The 14,292-nt window shown below is 43.3% G+C and overlaps 1 protein-coding gene across 3 annotated transcripts in view; it reads right to left on the reverse strand.

The window, feature by feature from the left end:
- Positions 1-14,292, reverse strand: part of CTNND2 (catenin delta 2) — a 636,702-nt gene that overhangs the window by 50,945 nt on the left and 571,465 nt on the right. For all 3 annotated transcript variants that reach the window (XM_063130230.1, XM_063130228.1, XM_063130231.1), the window contains one exon: positions 268-478. In XM_063130230.1, coding sequence (XP_062986300.1) covers positions 268-478 — 211 coding nt within the window. The remainder of the gene's footprint in view (positions 1-267; positions 479-14,292) is intronic.

Here is a 14,292-nt window from a genome sequence, read left to right on the forward strand (position 1 = left end):
TAATTTTCAGCTCCTGCAATGCTGGCCAGTGCTGTTAAAGGTTAAACCATAAGCTACCCTTGATAGATAAATATCATGCTTCAGATGTCAACAGTGACTGCAAGGGTCAGACATTTTGATGTTAGATCATCCATATACTACTACACCCTTTCTCAATCATCTGTCAAGCTTACTAACACATGATAAACTACAATACTCCAGGAAATCATTAGAGCAGACAAGCAATAATTAAATTATAGCTAAAAGACATGCTTTGCAAAAACGTACTTGTCTCCTTTACTCTTGGAAATGCCAACAAGCTTCTCGATTCCTCCTGCGTCCCGTAAGGCCTTGGCATTCTCCATATTTTTTGTAATGACTTCATGTAAGGTGCAACAAATAGCAGTAACGGTATCATCAGACATGGCCTTGCTTGCTGAACTGTTACTGTTGTTACCTCCTGGAAGCCGGTGAACCAGGTCCCGCATGGCATACTTGCCTTTCGGAAAGAAAAGGAAAAAAGAGGGAAGAGTCAGCTATTATAAGCAAAAAGCAAAGCAAAGAAAGAAAACCAAGTCATTTTATGATCTGAGCTATTTACTTGGTCTTGCAAGTTAGCATAAATTCGGGTGACCAATATTTCTGTGTGGTGATCTCTTTTTATCCATATTACCAGTAGTTATTAACCACATTTTTACTCAGCCTTCCCCAACATGGTGCTCTCCAGATGTTTTGAACTTCATCTTCCATCAGCCCCAGCCATCATGGTCGGTGATCAGGAATACATCTGGAGTGCACCAGGTTGAAGAAAGCTGTTTTAGCCCTTGCTCACCAATTCTGCAAGTCCTCATACATGCACAATAACTTGTCCATTTACAATGTATGGGGGAAGCCTCACTCTTCTCAAATACATGCACCTAATAGAGCCAGTGTGGTGTAGTGTCTAAGGTGTTGGGAGATCTGGGTTCTAGTTGCCACTCAGCCATGGAAACCCACTGGGTGACTTTGGGCCAGTCATAGACTCTCAGCCCAACCCACCTCACAGGGTTGTTGTTGTGAGGATAACATGGAGAAGAGGAGGATTATGTACGCTGCCTTGGGTTCCTTGGAGGAAAAAGGCAGGATATAAATGCAATAAATAAATAAATAATCATAGACTATTCAACATGTAAGTTGTAAAGCATTGAATGTGCTGTCTGTAGAAGAAAAGAATTTCCCTATCTATGAAATACAGAATATCCAGTGCTGGGAAAATGTAATATTTATTTTATTTCAAACATTCTTAAGTTGCTATTTTCTATTGCAAATTGCCACTCTTATCCCTAAAGCAGAAACCTGGAAAGAATACATCTGAAGTGCATACAACAACCAGTACACAGATGTTAAATTCCTGATAGTCTCTTAAACCCTCTTTCAAGAAATCCTATTCATGTACTTACTACATTTATATACCACCAATTCACTCAAGGTAGGATTACAATTTAAAATGATAAGTAGAAAATAACAGACAAAACAGTAAAATTTAAAAAAATGGAATTCTTCAAGGCTGTTTATGTTCATTTTTTAAAAAAAATTAGGCTTTGAGTTGGGTTCTCCTTTCTTGCCTATCCTTTAAAAGATACAGGTGTTTAAGTAGCCCCTAGAAAGGTGGAGGAAGGGACCCCACAGCTGGGAACTTTCAAAACCAATGTTCCTAATATTTTAGTAGTGAAAAATTACTGCATTATACCTTTAAAGGCTATGGGCTTGATTCAGCTCTGGTTATGTGCACCAATTAGCAACTCCATGTCACAATATGAATCTCTGTCCCTTTAAAGATCTATCCTACTAATTCAATGGGCCTTGAATGAGAATTGCAATGAAGATATGGGTGTGCAAACAGATGCATATCCTTAATCTTATCAGCTGTGCAAGTGGAAACCTGTTTCCGACATATGAAGCACTTGCTGGATTGGGACAAACAATGTGAAACATTCCAAAGAGATGACAGTAATTATGATGATGATTTCTATACCACCCCATAGTCAAAGGTCTCTGGATAGTTTACAACAATTGATAAAAATACAAAATATAACATAACAAAAATAATCTAAATTTTTAACATAAAAATTAAAACAATTTAAACAGCTAAAAATAAATAAGCAATGTTTTTCCTAGTAGACCTGCTCTAAAACAGCAGACGTGGATGCCTCATCATATACCATTAATTGCTTGGGAGTAGAGGGTGGTCTTTATGTGACACCAAAAAGATGACAGTGTCAGCAGCAAGTGTGCCTCAGGCGGGAGCTCACTCCATAGTTGGCGGGGGCAACCACTGAGAAGGCCTTGTCCCTTATTGCCACTTTCTGTGCCTCCCTTTGAGGTGGCACTTGGAGGGGGGAGTAGATGTTGATCATAGTGTCCAGGTACGTTCAGGTCGGGAGAGGTGTTCCATCAGGTATTGTCCCGAGCTGTGTAAGGCTTTATAGGTTAAAATCAGCACCTTGAATCAGGCTTGAAAACATACAGGCAGCCAATACAAGTGGGCCAGAATAGGCCTGATACATTCAGACATTCTGGTCCCAGTTAGTAATCTGGCAGCCAAGTTTTGCACAAACTGCAGTTTATGAACAGTCTTCAAACGCAGCCCCAAGTAGAGTGCATTGCAGTAATCTAACCCGGAGCATAGAACACTGAAACCAGGGATTAGTGTTTTTGGTCTTGACCAGTATCTCAAGACGTATGAAACAACAACAACAACAAAATTGTGTGTACATCAGAATTGAAATAACTCATACCATTTTAAAGCAATATTATTCAAATAGAGTTGTATGGAGGCAAGAGGAGGTTGATAGAGACCTGGTTCACACATAGCACTAATCCATGGTTTATTTAACCCATAGTTAACCCATGATTTGTTGCCCTAACCAGCAGTATTTACCTGGTAGGTGATTAAACAAATTGGTGATTGTTTTTTCAATGCCTAGGTTGGTTGTTTCCCTCCTTTGCCCATTCCCTCCCTGTATCCCAAGTGTCTTTGTGTGTAGTGCTGGCATACAGAGTGACCATTGTTGTTGTTTACCACTCTTGCCTGCCACCTCTGTAGCCTGGAGAAACTTCCAATGAACTTAATGACAACCCCTGGTTTAAACAACCCACAGTTCTCAACCAACAACAAACCATGGATTATTTTTCTGGATTTGTTAGAGGCTGGGTTCACACATCACAATAAACTAGATTAAATAAACCCATGGCAATGACCTGCTTCGCACTGGGTGTGAATCAGTTCATAGCCTCTAACCAGTAAAGGGACTGGGCTTGGAAAAGGGAGTACATCAAATCCTCCATCACCAAGCAAACAATCTGCTATCAACTCTGACAACCTATGGCTTGATGGGAGTAAAATGGGCAGGAGTTACCCAGGCATACCCCCCCTTCATTCTTCCTTCCCCAGATGGGCTGTTTTTCTTGTCAGAACCAATAGTGCTGACCATCATTTTGGTCAGGGATGGATGGGTATTGTGCTCTGTATGAATCAAACCATAGTTAATTTTAAAGTAAACATTTTAACTTAAACCCGTTGCTCTGCAAACAAACGTATATTTTCAGTAACTTGTCCTGGCGACTCAACACATTTTAAAAGGATTTGAATAATTTGATTAAATTTAAATCTGTATGACATCCAGGAAAGCTCCTTTATCTGCCTAGGCTTATTGGAAAAGACTGGAAGAAATTAGAAATGTAACTTCAGGGTAGCATTTACAAGAAAGCATTGGTTGTAGAGCTGGGATTTTCTGATGCTACAAAATGAAGTCATCTGACACCACAGTGATCTCACTGTATTTCTACGGTCAGAATCCATCTTGTACTCTCTCTCAGTCCTTGTCTCTTAAGTTATTAAAAAACTGTTGCACCTTTTAGGAAAAGGTGAGCAAAAAGTAATTGTGTTTCTGGATTAGAATCTATAGTATATTTTTGAGCACAAACCTCTCCCATTGTTGGCAGGTGTTTTTTCCCCTTAGCTTACAGCTTTAAAAGGCCAGAACTGAAGGTGACATTGACTTACAGTTGCCTTTCAGATAAAACAGATTAGAGAAAAGAGCTATTTTCCTGGCAAATAGAAAAAGTTGACTATTTTTTTTTTTACCAATTATAGTCAAAGCAGAAAATTGCCATTGCTTAGGGCCGTACTGAACACAATGGAGCCAGTTCAATGTGACTTAAACACAGAAATGTCCCAGTCACACAGAAAGAAGCATGTGTGGATCTGATTCTAAAAGCAAAATGAATGCATGGATGAAGGAAAGGACACTGAACATTGCCCACGCCTATTGCTGACTTCTCTGCGTTCCTGCTCCCAACTGATCCAGCATTCCCTTTCTTTCCTATTATAGTGATTATTGGGAGCAGGTGGAATGGAGGTCTCAACACAAAAAATTATGATCGGTAGACAGAAAAAAGAACTGCTATATGCACATGCCATATAACCTAATTCAGAAGTAAACTGCAGCTAAATTTGAAGTATAAGCCCTACGTGCTGTGTTAAGCATCACAGCTTCATTTTGGGCATGCTGAAGCTAGTAAACACAGGTTCATTCTGGGCATATCCAATATCTTAATAGCTCCCAGAGGATAAAGTCGACAGAAAATGACATTTTAAATAAAAAAAAACCCTACAAACACCTTATACTACTACTAGGGCACAGCATGTATTCCCCTTGATCTAACATAAACATTCCCTCCCACACACACCCTCAAAAGTCACAACACAAAAGGAGAAATTGGCCTGGTTCAGACAACTCACTAAACCATGCTGCTTAACCGCAAAATGGCTAATGGAATGTGTTAAGGTTAATGCATTCTCTTAACCATTTTGTGGTTAAGCAGCATGGTTTAGCGTATTGTCTGAACCAGGCCAATGGCTGGTAAATCTAATCCCAGCAAAGTTTATAGATAAAATCTGACAAAATCTGTCAAAGTGCTGGAAGTCTCTTGTCAAAGTGTAGACACCTATATATAAGGGATTCCTTAGCCTTTTAACCTCAAAATTGGCAAGGAACATCCTCAAACCTACCTCTTCTAACTTGGCCAAGTAGAAGTTCCTCAGTATAGAGCTGTGGCACCTACTGCCTGCCCCCCATTTCTGGTGATAATGGCAGAATGCAATTAATCTGTCTCACCCTTAGCACAGGGCTGCACCTGAGGCCCTATAATGTATGTGGTACATATCTACATATAGTGTGTGTATGGTATACATGAACAATGTTGTCTGTTCTGAGTACTGGATGAAAGGAGAGAGAGACAGAGGGAATGCAGGAAGTTTGTGTTTGGGTGATAGACACTGATCAGAATCTCCACTTGTATTAGCATGCCTATCACTGTTCTCATCAGTAAGTTGGCCATGATACTAGTTGCATAAATTCTATTCTTGCTCTAAAATTTAACATAAACTCGCAAGCTGATTCTAGCTTGTATCTAGAATGCTTCTTTATTTTTGATAATTTAGTTCAGAATAACAATGACATTGCAGGGTCTGATTGGAAATGTTTTTAAAGAGGCCTTCTCTTTTAATTATTGGTAATCATAATGTAGGCATGCCAGCTGAAAAGCCTATAATCTGAGGACACTGAATTTCATCTGAAACGTCAGTGTAGCAAACAATTGTTTCAACGCAGGATTATTTCCAGCTAGTTTCTTCCCCATTCTATTTTGGCTGTTAAGAGCCCACAGAAAACACACTGTTGAGAAGCCTATTATTATCTCTGCCAACATTTAACACTTTCTTTCTAGATATTATCTGTATTATGGTGACAAATGGAGGCTATGAGCAAGGATCACAGACCCATTGTACTCCTCTGCAGAGGCTGCTCACGCTTCCCCCCCACACCCAAAAGTTAATACTACAATAGTATTATTGTTGTAGAACAAGAGAAAGGGAGGGCTTATAAATGGGTCCAAAAAGGAGTTAAAGTGATCTTTGCAGAAGGATTTCAAATGGACAGAAGGTAATAAAATAGTTCCGAGCTGGGTGAATCAGGCCTCTAAGTAAGGACGGCAGCACGTTGCCTGGGGAAATAGAAACCTCTCCATTTTGTGCTTTCAATGGGTCGGAATGCCAGTATATTCAATTTCCATTCCACTACCACACTCAATCAATCATTCTGCAACAATGGCCCAGTGCATATGTCATACTGGTCCCTGGCAACCTGAGCTTTGCAAATTAGGACTCAGCATTGGGAACCCACACACTTGCTTACCCTTCTCTTCTCCAGTACAAATCCCACCCTTTTCCTTCTTAGTCATAGAATGGTTTAGCATTATCTCCACAAACCAATGCTAACCAAATTCCCTTTTAACCAGGGGTTGCAAACTCACTTCAAACTATGGTTCCACATCTTGGCTAGGATGGGAATTCTAGTCATCATTAAACTGAACTATGGCCAGTGCCAACAATGGAAGGGAAAGTGGGGGAGTTTGCATTGAAGAGAATAATAATACACATTAAAAACTGATTAAAAACATAGCATACATGATTAAAACATCATTAAAACATCCTAAAATTTCATTGGATAGGCCGGCTGGAATAGATCAGTCTTTATTGCTTTTTTAAATTCTAAAAGACTGTCAAGTTGCCGAATCTCCTCCGGCTGGCCATTCCACAGTCTGGGAGGGGAGCAGCAGAAGAGAAGGTCCTCTGGGTAATACCTGTCAGCCTAGTTTTGGTTGACTGAAGTAGATTCTTCCCAGAGGACCTGAGTGTGCGGGGTGGATTATACGGGAGAAGGCGATCCCGCAGGTAGCCTGGACTCAAACCATGTAGGGCTTTAAAGGTAATAAACCAACACTTTGTACTTCACCTGGAAACGAATTGGCAGCCAGCGAAGAGATTTTAAAACTGGTGTAATGTGGTCACCCCTAGGTGTACCAGTGACCAGCCTGGCAGCCATATTTTGGACTAATTGAAGTTTCCAGACTAGGCATAAAGGTAGCCCCATGTAGAGCACATTGCAGAAGTCAAACCTCAAAGTTACCAGCATGTGCACTACCGTCTTTAGGTCTTCCGACTCTAGGAAGGGGCGCAGCTGGCGTATCAGCCGAAGCTGATAGTAGGCACTCCTGGCCGTCGCATCTACTTGGGCTGTCATTTGGAGTGACGGATCCAGAAGCACCCCCAAGCTGCGAACACAGTCTTTCAGGGGGAATGTAACTCCATCCAGAATCGGTTGACATACCTCCAAACGCAGGTTGCAGCCTTTGACAGTGAGCACCTTCGTCTTGTCTGGATTCAGCTTCAGTTTGTTTTTCCTCACCCAGCCCATTACCGCCTCCAAGCATTCATTCAGAAGAGACACACTATCCTTAGCTGATGCTGTTGTCAAAGGCATAGAGAAATATATTTGGGTGTCATCAGCATACTGATATCACCCCGCCCCATGCCTCCGGATGCTCTCTCCCAGTGGTTTCATGTAAATATTATATAGCATTGGGAAAAGGATGGCACCTTGTGGTATGCCACACAGCAGCTCCTTTTTTGAGCATCTATCCCCAAGCATCACCATCTGGAACCTGCCCGAGAGGTAGGACTGGAACCACCGAAGGACAGTGCCCCTGATTCCCAATCCCCTCAGGCGTTCCAGAAGGATACCATGGTCGATGGTATCGAAAGCCACTGAGAGGTCTAAGAGTACCAGCAGGGACACACTCCCCCTGTCAATACTCAGGCTTAGATTATCCGCTAAGGTGACCATAGCGGTCTCAACTCCATATTCTGCTCTAAAGCCGGTTTGAAATGGGTCTAGAAAATCTTTGTCTTCCAAAACTGCTTGGAGTTGGTGAGCAACCGCCCTCTCGATCACCTTGCCCAGAAATGTAAGACTTGATACTGGTCGATAGTTATTAAAATCCAGAGGGTCCAGGGAGGGCTTTTTTAGAAGCGGCTGTACCACCGCTTCTCTTAAACATGATGGAAAACTCCCCTCCCTGAGAGATGCATTAATTATACATTGTAGTTGTAATCTAACTGCATCTCCTCCCTGGGCAACCAACCAAGAAGGACAGGGATCGAGATCGAGAGGGCAAGTCATCTTCCTCACTGGAAGAAAGGAGAAGTCATTCCTGAAATTGTCTCTTAATTTCTTTCCGGGAGATGTGAAATCTGGCCATGATGGCTCATGCCTTGGTTACATCCCAGTTGGACTTCTGTAATGCGCTCTTTGTGGGACTACCTTTGAAAAGTGTTTGGAAACTTTAGCTGGTTCAGAATGCTGCAGCTAGACTATTGACTGAGGCAGGTTAAAAGGACCACGTGATTCCCTTGTTACAAGAGTTCCACTGGTTCCTGGTCCATTTGTTATAACTTTGGGCCAGGCTGTTTGAAAGGTCACATTCTCTCTTACTAATGTCAAGCCCACATCATCCTGCTTCTTTCCCACTTCGTTGCTCAGTCCTCTCACCAAAGAGGGGCTCATGAATAATGCAAATATGGCTCAAGCATAATGAATTCCCCTCCTAAATTTGCAAGCCCCACAGCCCCACCCCTTCTCTCTCATGCCCGCCGATTGGCCCCCTCCATCCTTTTCCCCCTCCACACTGGCAGCAACAGCCTAATTGCATGGCTGGCCCAGGGTCCACCTTCTCATCACACTGATTGGCCAAGCAGGGCTGTCCTGCTTTAACTGTAGCATGGTCTAAATGCATGGAGTTAGAAAACCTATAGCCTATCAAGCCTATAGCCAAAAATTTACAACAGTGGTAGTTAAAATCCAGGCAGAGGTCAAAACACAGGCAGGCAGAGAAGAGGAGCAGTTGGCAGGAGTCGTCAGGATAACAAGCGAGAGGTCAAACATGGTAAACCAGTCAGGTACATTAAACAGTCCAGAAGCAAAGTCATTAGGCAGTCCAAAAAGTCAGGGCGCCAATCACAGGCACAGTTCAGGAGGCAAGACACAAGGTGAAGGCAAGATGGACCAAGTTGTTCCAACACTGGCTGGATTTTCTGTGAAGGCTTTAAAGCCCAAAGCCTGCTTTGCCCCACACAGAGTCCATCTGCTGTAATCAAGCCTCCCTTTTCAGAGTCTTACTCCAATGAGTCATTTTCTCCTGAGGAGACCTTTTCTGGAGGCGAGCACTCCTTTTCACACAGGAGCCTTACTTGCCTGTCGCTTGAGGCGGCGATGCTCCCGCAGGTCAGGAGATTGCTCAGCCTCTGCCTCAGAGGCAGAAGCCCTTTGCTGACAGGGATGGTCCTGCACCATCTCCCCTGAAGGCTCAGGCTCCTGTGGGTCTGGGGGCAGTCCCTCGTTTGCGGTGCCCTGGGTTTCTGGAGTCTCTAGCTCTTCCTCTGAGGAGGACTCCTTCAAGTGGGGAATGACAATGGCTGTCCGTCATCTCACTGCCCTGCTTGTTTGGCATGGAGGCAATTAATTGCTATTAAAGCTCGCACTTTGAACTTTTTCAAAGTTTCAAAATTGTCTGCACATTCATACTGCTCTAGCTTTAGGTGAAAACAAAAATGAGCAAAATTGGTCTGGTACACCTCGCGTAATAAGCCTTACACTACTATATTCTTATATAAGATGAGCCTGCCCAGGTTTTAAGATTCTTAGGAGAGGCCCTTCTCTTAGTCCCACCATCATTCAGAGACACATTAGGAGAAGTTCTTTTTGGTGGCTCTTCCCTGCCAAGGGGAGGGCAGGTTAGCTCCACCTCAGTTGTCTTTCCACCAGCAGGTCAAGATAATTTTATTCAAACAGCTTTTGGCTGTAAAACTAACATGTTTGCTGAATGAGGTTTCAGCTCTTTGGTTCTGTTTCTTTCTTTTTTATTGACATCTTAAAATTCCATTTTTAATTTATTTGTTTTTATGCTTTCATTAATTTTCATTATAATTCTGTGTTTTATTATTGAGCACAATCTTTTATCAGAAAAGTGGGATAGAAATGTAATGAATAAATAAATTTGCAGGGAGCCAAAGCTACATCTACACTGCTTTTGTGTGGATCCACCATGGCTGCGCTCCATATCTTGACCTTGGATGCCTCTTTAACAGAGGAATGAATGCTGATGACTGAATGATCTGCCTTTGTTTCGCCATACCTACAGTAGGAAGGTTCCTTTAGGCCAGCGGTTCTCAACCTGTGGGTCGCGACCCCTTTGGGGGTCGAACGACCCTTTCACAGGGGTCGCCTAAGACCGTCGGAAAACACTCGGACGCCACTCGAGTAGCTCCCGGAGCAAAGGCGGCTATTTTTAGCTGCCCACTGCTGCCGCACCGGCTCCTCTGAAAGGAGGCGAAGTGTCGAGCCTGCTGCCGGGGCGAAAGGGATGCCAGGCGCGCGCGTGCCTCCCCTGTGCATGCCTACATGCAGACATAACAGGACTCCCGGCCCCACACACCGACCCCTGCGCCGCGCGCACACACACACACACAAACGCAGACACATGCAACCTCTCGGAAGGCCGGCCGCAGCGCAGGTGGACGGGGCACGCGTGGCGGCCGAGGGCTTGGGCCGAGCAGCTGCAAGAGCAAATTGCGCAGAGGGCAGCCTGGCGAGCCGCCGCTGCATTCGGAGCGAAGACGCCGCTTTCCAGCCCGATCCTACGCAGTAGGGTAGGCCGGCGCACCCAGCTCGGTATAAGCTTGCAGGGGTCAAATGCCTGGCCTAAGCGTACGGGGTCTGCACCTCCAAAAGGATATTGCAGAGCTGGGGAAAGGATCAAGGGAATGGAGCGACTCCCCTATGAGGAGAGTTTCCAACATTTGGGACTTTTTCGCTTAGAAAAAAGGCGAGCAAAAGATGGGTGTATAAAATATAGTTGCATGAAATTTAGATGTGGTCTATAAAAGTTATGCATGGTGTGCCGAGATTGGCTAAGGAACATTTCCCTCCCTCTCTCATAATACTAGAACCCAGGGTTCATGAAGCTCAGTGGTAGGAGTTTCAAGACTGACAAGGAAGTGCTTCTTCACACAACCCATGGTGAAGATACGGAAATTGCTACTAAAAGATGTAGTGATGTCCACCAACTTGGATGACTTTAAAAGGGGATTAGACAAATTCATGCAAGATACAGCTAGCAATGGCTACTAGTCAGGACAGCTATATATTACTTTCAGTATCGGATCTGTATACCAGTTTACCAGGGCACATCAATGAGAGGGTACTACTGCCCTCATGTCCTGCTTGTGGGCTTCCCATTGGGGCATCTGGTTGGCATCTGTAGGAACAGAATTTGGTCTATTCTAGCACAGCTTTTCTAACCTTCATAGTTTCTGCAACTGTAAATACCTGAGTATAAAGCCAGCAGTGGAGACATCCTGCATACCAGATATTTACATTACGATTCATAACAGTAGCAAAATTAGTTATGAAGTAGCAACGAAAATAATTTTATGGTTGGGGGTCACCACAACATGAGGAACTGTATTAAAGGGTCGTGGCATTAGGAAGGTTGAGAACCACTGCTTTAGGCTCAGTTGAGAAACTCTGTAGGGCTATCAAAATTTGGAGGAGGCTAGAGAAGGCAACTATATTAATAAAAAAAGTGGTGGCTTTTAGCAAATGGCTAAATTACATATCATATGCTATATAAAAAAAAAGGCTTTGATTCTTATAATGTGGCCATGGCCCTAGCAATTACCTTTAGACTCAGAAATAAACTTTTTTTCTGTTATGAATGATGTGATTCTAAGCCTGCTTGATCAGGTGATATTACAGTGTAGAAACATTACTATCTTTGTAGGGATCTGTGTGAACATTTTCTTCTAATTCAGTCTATAACGTTTTGAAATAATGTTATCTGAGACTCTCCATTCAAAAAAAAAAAAAAAAAAAGAGGGGGAAAAAAGATTGGTAGAACGTTACAAGAATTGAAAGCAGTTTGATTAGCAGCCTGAAATTTCCCAAGGTTTCATGACTTGATATGCTGAATTAGCTTGTCTGTCCTGCCCTTGACAAGAGTCTCAAAGTCCAAGCAAACAACTTGCTCCAACCAAGCATAAAAAGCTCCAACTGGACTGAAGCTTTTTATGCCTCTCTCCAGCACTTCTCTTCTTCCTACAAGACCATTTCCTTTAAATCTACTTCCTGCACAGATGGGCCAATATAAGGATGCAAGTCCTTGCCATCAAGGCGAGTGGAGCCCGGAGCGGGGTGTAGAGGCTCTGAGGGCATGGACTCCAGAGATCCCAGTTCAAAAGCCCTGGCTCATGAGTCCCTGATCCAACAGCTGCACACTCTGCCAACCTCCTTCAAGCACAGCTTGTGTGATGGACCTGGCCAACCCCTCTTTGTCCTTCTTGGCGTCTGAGCCCAGGCTGCTACTCAGGGTGGGCATTCTGACTCAGCTTGGGTTGTAGGTTTTTAAAATGGCCAAGTATTGCCTAATCTGAGGTTACTGTAACAAAATGTTTGGTTTAAGAATATCAGTGGGAGGTCAAATATGGCATCCCCCCTGCCACCACCACACTCATTACTGGAGATGAGATCCAGGTATGTTTCCTTTCCACCCTAGAGCTGCTTCCTTGGAATTAAGTTCTAGCAAATTGAATGGGACTTTTTTCTCCAAGCATGCTTGCTTAGGAACATGGCATTTTAGATATACCTGGCCACAAAGTGCCTGTTTAGCATGTTACTCTGGCACAAATCAGACAGTTTCAAAACATGACAATGGGCACTGCATACTTGCACATGTACCACTAAACATCATAGTCCATTGGCCAACTTCTACCTTTTTATCAAAAAGAAATACACAAAAAAGTACAATTGCACAGAGAGGTTTTGATCTGCACTAGCTTCTGTAAAAATGCCTCTGAGGGCCCTATTATCTCATGACCTTCTCAGCAGCAGGCAGCAGCAGATTTCAGTCAATCCACACCTACTTCTGGCTACAGTGTGATGTGTGCTGAACTAGTTGATTGCAGGCTCATTCCACATACAGCATTCGCTATGGACCAGGTTTTTGCATGGCACTTCCAAGTGCAAAAATTATACTTGCAGTAGCACGAAAGGAAAAAGCCAATTGGTTACAAGTTGCACATAGCAGTAGCATGAATGTGGCACCATCACAGCTGCAGCTGGTAGCCAGCACAAATTAAATGAAAACACAGTTGCCACATCTGAGAGTGGCACAAAAAGAGGCCTTATGACTGGATTATTCACAGAGTGATTGAAGAGAGCTGAAAAAATTTCTAGTCATCTCTGTATTATTATCTGGAAAGTAGGTAAAAAGAAAAGTGGAGTGGGGAGAAAGCACCTAAAAGTCTTTCCCAATATACAGGATATTTAATAGTAGGGAGAAAGGAGTTATTTTTACATAGTGTATAGGACAAGAATGAGACATTGGATGTGGTATATCTTTAAAAGGAATGACAGAGCTTAATGTCACGTAATACAGAGTAGGCAGAACCCCTTTGGAGTTCACCCTTAGGGAAACAACGTACATGTGAATCTTATTTTTTTTATTTATTTATCATACTTATACCCCGCTCCTCAGCCAAAAAAGGCTCTTGGAGCGGCTTACACTTAGCAAAAAAGACAGTCCCTGCCCTCAGGCTTACAATCTAATAAAGACATGACACACAAGGAAAAGGAGTCAAGGAGGGAGGGAGGGAGGAGAGAGAAAGAGAGAGAGAGAGTCCAGCAGGAGCAGGCCCCGATGTTACTTCTGCCTGCTCCTGTCCCCTCGGTCCTTCTTCTTCCCCACAGGGCCAAGATGGCAGTTTGCCCTGTGGGGGGGGGGGGGAAGAGTCCAGCAGGAGCAGGCCCCGATGTTACTTCTGCCTGCTCCTGTCCCCTCAGTCCTTCTTCCTTCTTATGCAGGAGATGTTTCTAGAACTCACACAGCAACCCACAAATCATATTTTGAAATGCTGCAACCAGTGCAGCATTTGGGATGAGTCTACTGTAAGGATGTGTTCACTTCCCAAGTCTTACTAAGGAGCTAGAAATTCAGTCCTGATTTTTCTGGAGTGAATTAAACCACTCACTAGCTACCCAGTCGCTACCCTGTCCTGTATTTTCTGCATTTTATACATTAGAAGATCAGTCTATGGTATCCTGTGCTAGGCTGGTGCACAAATCAATTCTGTGACATGATTAAGAATTCAAAGGCTATCAATCATTATCCTCTCTCAACAATGCAATCTATATTAGGCAATTTCCATGGAAGAAGCCAACAAGGAAGCACCTGCTGGTTTTGCTAATTAGATTAATAAACTGTTTACGTTGTCAGATGCATTTCTAGCTTGGAAACAAGGCTCATGCAGCTGAGGAGTTCACACTTGTGTATCGATGCACAGTGCAACTTCCACAATTTGTAAGTCCTTAACTTTTA

This window comes from Elgaria multicarinata, chromosome 7 (genome assembly GCF_023053635.1).
Source record: "Elgaria multicarinata webbii isolate HBS135686 ecotype San Diego chromosome 7, rElgMul1.1.pri, whole genome shotgun sequence".
NCBI classification, from domain to species: domain Eukaryota; kingdom Metazoa; phylum Chordata; class Lepidosauria; order Squamata; family Anguidae; genus Elgaria; species Elgaria multicarinata.